This window comes from Augochlora pura, chromosome 5, assembly GCF_028453695.1.
Source record: "Augochlora pura isolate Apur16 chromosome 5, APUR_v2.2.1, whole genome shotgun sequence".
NCBI lineage: Eukaryota > Metazoa > Arthropoda > Insecta > Hymenoptera > Halictidae > Augochlora > Augochlora pura.
In genome coordinates this window covers 185,914-192,441 of record NC_135776.1, presented here as the reverse complement: position 1 = coordinate 192,441, position 6,528 = coordinate 185,914, and the positions used below count along the sequence as shown (strand labels likewise).

The 6,528-nt window shown below is 52.3% G+C and overlaps 1 protein-coding gene across 1 annotated transcript; it reads left to right on the top strand.

Moving 5' to 3' along the window:
* Nucleotides 1-2,164: 2,164 nt before the first annotated feature.
* Nucleotides 2,165-6,515, top strand: LOC144470253 (uncharacterized). Its single transcript, XM_078181198.1, has 6 exons — nucleotides 2,165-2,285; nucleotides 2,485-2,676; nucleotides 4,804-4,939; nucleotides 5,085-5,448; nucleotides 6,056-6,219; nucleotides 6,307-6,515. Exons 4-6 carry the CDS (start codon nucleotides 5,439-5,441, stop codon nucleotides 6,487-6,489), a joined length of 357 nt encoding a protein of 118 aa, XP_078037324.1. The 5' UTR covers nucleotides 2,165-2,285; nucleotides 2,485-2,676; nucleotides 4,804-4,939; nucleotides 5,085-5,438; the 3' UTR covers nucleotides 6,490-6,515.
* The last annotated feature ends 13 nt before the right edge of the window (nucleotides 6,516-6,528 follow it).

Genomic DNA, 6,528 nt, shown 5'->3' with positions numbered 1-6,528 from the left:
GGACACTATGAGCATCGTAGGGACTTCGCAAGCCGGTTACATTCCATGGTCGGACTGCGGATCGATCGAGGTGGGCATCGTCGTTACCGCGGCTTGGTAAAAGCGGCGCAACGAGCGTCGTCGATGAATCAGAGCTTCTTCGTGCGATAACGAAACGGTCGGTAAAGAAAACGGAAAATTGTTTGAACGGTTCGCTGCTCTCGAGCGCCATTATCCGGGTGGAAAAGGCACGTCCGTGTACGTTGATTTCGATTCGGTGGAAAAATAGTAACGATCATAAATCATGAATTACCTGTGAACTGTTATAGCGCGGATCGCGCGATTCGCGACGGGATAAGAGGGAGCGAGAGCAAAATTCACGGCACTTCGGAAGCCTGTGCTCCGTGAACGCGGTCGTAAATTGGTTACCGATAAATAATGGACGAGTCTCGATTCGCTGGCCATACCAGCTAAAGGAGGCTGCGTTAACGGTCCACGGAAGAGATCGCTGCCGGTGCACGGACGTCGCGTTCTCGACATTGTGATCGTTACATTCGCATGTCGAATGCGACCGAGTTCCAGCTAGAAGAAGTGGTCTGCCGGGTGGTCAGTAGTCTAGCCCGCTGTCCCAGCGACGGTTTTCAGCGGAATAGGTTAATTCCGTTACGTTCCATTGGATTTCGAACCTGGTACTTTCCGTTGGCGGGAGGGGACACGTTAATCGTTGAATTTAAATGTTATGCGAATCGCTCGTTACCCGGTTTCGGTTAGGTCTTCGTTAGACTAGCTCGTAGGCCGTTAAACGTTGAAATCGGTTCGTCGGCGCTCCATGGCGTTCTAGGATAGCCAACGGAAGGTACCGCCTTGCGTTTCGGTTCGCGTTGCCTCGCTGTACTGTACATCCGCTAACCTCGTTAACGCCGAAACAAGGTATCGAAGACGCCGAGCGCATTCAATTACAGTCGTGTCATAAATCCCGTCCGCCTATAAATAGAGCGGTCTCCCTGTGTAGCTCGGCTGTTAGCCGATTCATCATAAAATGTAGCGATCTCGTATCGGGGACCAATTACGCAACTCGTTCCAGCTCGTGGCGGCGTCGCATCTGAAACGCCTCTAGTCGAAACAACTTTTGATAAGTTGTACAACTTTGGCCGGCGAATGAGGAATCGCTATCGTGCGGCTATTTAATCAGCATATCCGATTACTTGCTCGTAAACATATTCGTTTCAGATAGGACGGGACGGTCGTTTAATTGCAGGTGCCATTAGCAATTTTCGATCCGTGCAAGAACAACAATCCGGCGCCATCGTTCGCGCGCCCGCAAAGCGACCGATGGTTAATTTGCGGTGATTAGATCGCAGGAGACGCGATATAAAGTATCCGTACGGTGTGCTGCGTTGATCGACGAATTAGGTTAGGCTACTATTGGCATTCACCTCGACGCGTCGTTTCGGTAAGATTAAATGAACAAAAATAAATAGTAATATCGTATACTTAGGAAATTATTCGACGCGTAGGTTTCTGCGGAACGGAAGCCTTAATTTGTAGCAATAAACGAATTGAACGACGGGAATCGAAATGGTAGAAATGGATCGTGACTTCTTTGCCGATCGGCTCCGTGCACCGTACGCCACACGTTTCTCGTTTAACAAGAAGCAACGTGGAATCATGTTGGTTGTGCCGAGTCGACGCGACGGTCCGGTTCTACGACAGAGGTGTCAATCCCATTATGTCTACCTGCTGATCCGTTCGGTTACCGGCAGCAAATCGAATCAACAGGTTCTGCGGAAAATAAGAGCCGCAAGAAGCGTCAAACAACTCGACACGGCCAAGCCTTCTGTGTCCCGGAACGATGACACGTTTTAATCTTTATCTCCAGGATGAGCCCATTAGCCTAAGTATATGGTGAATGCTTGTAAACATAGCGTTACGAGATGTCCGAGATGAAATTTTTCCTTTTCCTTGCAGTGTCCCGGATCATTATTACCGGAATATGGGTAACCTTATGTAAACACTTTGTTTGTCCAGTAGCGGTAGGTTCTGGGTCCTTGCTGGTTTGGCATCGTCATCGGCATCGGTATCCGTCTCAACGTCAAGATCGGTAACAGCCAACAGTTACTTTCCGAAAGTATTCTTTTGTCGGACGATCCGGGCTAACTTTTTTATCCTTTTGCAGCGGTTAACGAACAGGTGTACCGTGTACTTTGCGACGGCGGCGCTGGAACGTTTAAAAGGTCGTTAAACAGCGCCCTTGTCTGCTACCAGACTGAATATTACCACGAGCGAAGAGGTGACAGGACCTGATGGTAATTTAGAGAATGGCCAGGAGCATGGCCGGCGCGCTGTGTCCCGGTTGCAAACGCGTTGCACATTCGCCTTGTCCGGTCGCATACTTTACGAGTTCCCCTGTATGGTCACGAACACGGGACACTATACCGCACCGCTATACTTCGCCTTGACAGCGGCGAAATGTTTATTTAATACATGGAATATCCCGATTCTCAGCTCCGCCGAGGGTCTACACGGCATCGCCTGGCCCGGCCCACGGCTCCTCTCGTTTCTTTCAATGCTCTGCTCGTCGCTCGTACATCTTCGGCCCGCCTAAACATTTCTCCCGTCGAACGGAACTCTCTCGCGTACGAGGTACACGCGGGATACTTCAAGGAGGAAGGGAACCGGTGTGATGCCGCTGTCGAGGTACGCAGACCTTGGAAATCTTGGATACAATTTGTCCGAGCATCGTCGACCGTTTCTACTCGCGTTGACGTCTCCGACATGCGTCTGTTTTTAGCACGGCGAGCATATTCGACATGCTCACTGCCGAGAAACTAGAGCGAGCCCCGCGTTGGCTGTCGAACTTTGTTCACGGACTATGCGGTCCTATCTAAATTAATTCAGGATTTATGGTACGGTATGGTATCTCGTACTTGGCAGAGAACGCTGAACGGTTGTTGAATGGACACACAACGAGCGATAGACGGACGTGTTAGCTTTATAAGTTTCGATGCGCAGTCGTCGGTGGACGACGATTGAGCGATCAAACTTGTTGCAGGTTTTTGCGATTCCACTCGATCCGGCCGGCTCACATGAAATACGAGCGAAATCGTGGAGGGAATCCGGCGGAAGTGGGCGCGGTTGCGCGGCCTTCTTCGAGATGCGCTCGTTCCGATAGACAACGCAGCGCGACACCGCGATTATTAATATTCTTCCATCGATCGATCAACGTCTCGTTGGTTAGTTAACGGCACGGGTATTGTAAATCATCGATAAGTTAATGATACCGCAGCGAGCGTATCCTGTAACGTCGCGTGACTCGGCTGCTATTCAAGAAGAATCGGGGCTGCAGCGTTGTGCAGCACGGTTCCCTGCAAAACGATACATCGCGTTGCCGAGCGTTTATTTTAATACGAACGGACGAGTGGACGAACGGTCGCGCTGCGCCTCTGTGGTTTAATAATCCTCGTTTCGACTCGATTTCACGCGGCTAATGAATCTTAAACGTTCCGCGCAGCGCCGCGCCGTGGGATATTAATTAATCGGCGCATAACGGTGCGGAGGTTGCCTGGGATAATGTTACAATAATTTACGAGGCCGTGGCCGAGTGGACCGATCGCAGGTGCTCTCGGCTCCGTGGTCGACCAAAGTGGATCACCTTCGTGGGGCTTCCTCGAGAACGCGGGCGCAAGTACACAGTCAAATTATCCTGTTGTCGGATTGGTATCGATGGCGCGAGCCTCCTTTGATCCTTCCGAGGTTTATCGAAGCATGTCCAAATGAAATGCACTGGAAAATGCGGCTATTAAATTGGATTCAAGCTGTGATCGCGTTTATACGCAATTATGGGGCGTAGACGAAGGCGAAGGCGAACGAGAGGCGAGCGAGAAGCAAAGGCGAGGGCGGCTCGCGGCTGTTCGAACACGCGCGCCACTTAATAACTTAATCTGTCGGACGAATCGAGTTGGTACGGTTCGCGTGTCGACGCAGCCCCCCCCCCCCTCTCTCTCTCTCTCTCCCTCTCTTCCGTTCCCTGTCCGGTGCAATTGAAAACCAGCGAAAAGGGGGTCGATCGCGGTTGATCGCAAACAAAAGCTGCGATAGAGGCGAGAAAGCCGGCCCGCGAGCCGCTTGCGCAGCAACGATTGCGCCCCGGTCTCTCCGTTGCGGAAAAATACGGAACAAGCTCGTAAGATGCAGCGTTTATAGACGCGGATAATGAATCCATTCAAATTCAATTCGCTCGGAGGGTATTCCCTGCCGTCGGGATGCACGCACGCGCGGCCGCGAGTGCAGCAGCGGCTCCGGTGCGTCCCTCTCGTCGTCATTTATTACTTCTTACCACGAAAATTTATGATGCCCGTCAATCCGGAACGAGTGGGCTCGCGGACACTTTGTTTCCCATAAATCATTCGCGGTGGAAGCCCGATTTAAATCGATTTAAGCTTCGCGCCCGCGCGCACGGGCTGCGCGCGGTTTTAGGCTGTTCACCGGGTTGAATCGAAGGTCCTCGGCAAGGACACTGGTGCTCTCCGGCTTGCTCCGCGCCGTGCAGGACCAACGTTTCGTAATGACGTTCGAACGACTCGACGAACGAGGTCGTTGCTCGACCGTTTCGTTGTTTTAAGGCCGTCGTTCGTGAAGCACATGCAAAAACATGCGAATCGTTACACGTAGACGGTCACCTGGTCCGGTTGGTCGGCTGGTCGCTCGGCAGGTTGTACCCGGTGGGGGCAGATCGGAATACCTGATCGACGATTTTTACAGAAACGCGTCGAACATGTTACGTCGACACCAAACGGTTCCTCCTATAGTTTTCTCTGGTTTCAGACACGCGAGAGCCCGACACGGACCGGCACACGCTCGTGGATCTTCCGCTGCTTCTACTTCGCAGACCAACACAATGGTTGGAAAATCGAACACGGAAATCTCGGCACTTTCGACCGGATCAACCACGTGAAACGCCGTAAGTGGGTTAACGTTAGAATCCACAAACGAGATTCGCGATCCTACTTATAGAGCCTACTGGCTTCGATCGTCGAGTCGGTCAACGCCGCTGATGTATTTATCCCGCTGGGAAACCGAGAATGTCTTCGACTCGATATTTGTAGGGTTTTGGACGATACAGTGGATGAAAATAGGACACCCTGTACGTGGATTTTACGGGCGGCCGAAAGATACGTGGCCGATGCCGGTGAACGATCCCTCCTGATCTCGGCCAAGACGGGAGAAGGTTCAGATGCACCTGCAACCGCAGCATCGAGCCAGCGAGAGGCCCCGCTACACATTAGGCTACCTGTTGCCTCGGGCCATTGCCACACTTTCGTGGGTAACAACCGGCCGCATGGTTTTTTCATAACCGGGTCGGACATTAGGCAAACCGGCAACTGGAGCACCAAGAGTGATTTCGTCGAACCTAAGAAAGATGTAAGCGAGATCGGAACCAGAACCAGAGTGAACCCTAGATGTCCCAAGGTGGGTTTCACGATCAGATGATTGAACGGCTCCATTAGAAATTACGCGCGGGTGCCGTTCTCCGAGAAAGTTCTTATAGTCATTTCGCTCCCATGTCGATTAGCGCGCCTCTCGCTCGCTGGCACGCCGCGTACGCCACGCACGCTCGCGTGTTGTCCGCGATATTTCTGTATTAATTAATCGCTGATTGCAGAGAACGTAGTCTCGGAAACGGTCGTTCGCGACACGACTCCGTTCTCAGTTTGCACGTGAAACCGTTCACGCCGGTTAGAACGTAAGTAGGAAAGGAGACTAATGTCGCTGTCGGTAAGAAGAAAATTCCCCCTGCGATCATTCGATTAGAAAGTGCACCCGTTCAAATGTAAATCGACGAGCTGATCGCGCTTACCGAAGACGAGTCCGACGTGTTCGCCTCTCGACCGAGAACATTCCTACGCCACGGGAACATTTATACTATTAATCGTCTAACTTTCTCAATCAAGTTTTCCATCGAACGGGGCACAACCGGAGGACTGCTGGTTATCAGGGTGGATCGTTCTCTGAAAAGGAAAACGATCTTTCCCACTTTTCCTATTCCATCGATCTAAAGTCTTTCGATGCTTCGCAGACTCCGCGGAATCCTTGGAGGACGAAGCGACGGAAACAGGTGGACGTGTTCTGTTCTGTTCTGGTGGAGACACAAAATACGACGAGGAGGACAAAGAGGAAGATGAGGAGGAGAGCGAAGAGGAAGTCGAGGAGGAAGCCGAAGAGGAGGTCGGTGAGGAAGAGGTAAGAGGTGTTCTCCGGTGGAGGAGGAAGAGCTGGCCTAGAAACCGATGATTCTCCGATCTCCGATCGGCCGGTGGTCGTTTTCAGGCTTCGTCCCCTCGCTCGACCGCGTCTCGTCCAGCTCTCGGGACCCTGGCAGCCCCCCTCGTGTTTGACTGGCCGTCGTCGACGACGATGGTAATGGTAAATGGCCCATGGAGAGGCTCTCCGGTCCGCGCCTCCACTGGAAACGGGAGCACGCCACGTGAAAGTAGGAAGGGGAGGCTATAGCCGGACCGACGTCGCTTCGTGCGCCTCAGTCGTTCGTGG

Coding starts and splice junctions, on each gene's coding strand:
- LOC144470253 (XM_078181198.1), top strand. Junction 6,220..6,306: donor AGGAGGTCGGTGAGGAAGAG/GTAAGAGGTGTT, acceptor GGTCGTTTTCAG/GCTTCGTCCCCTCGCTCGAC.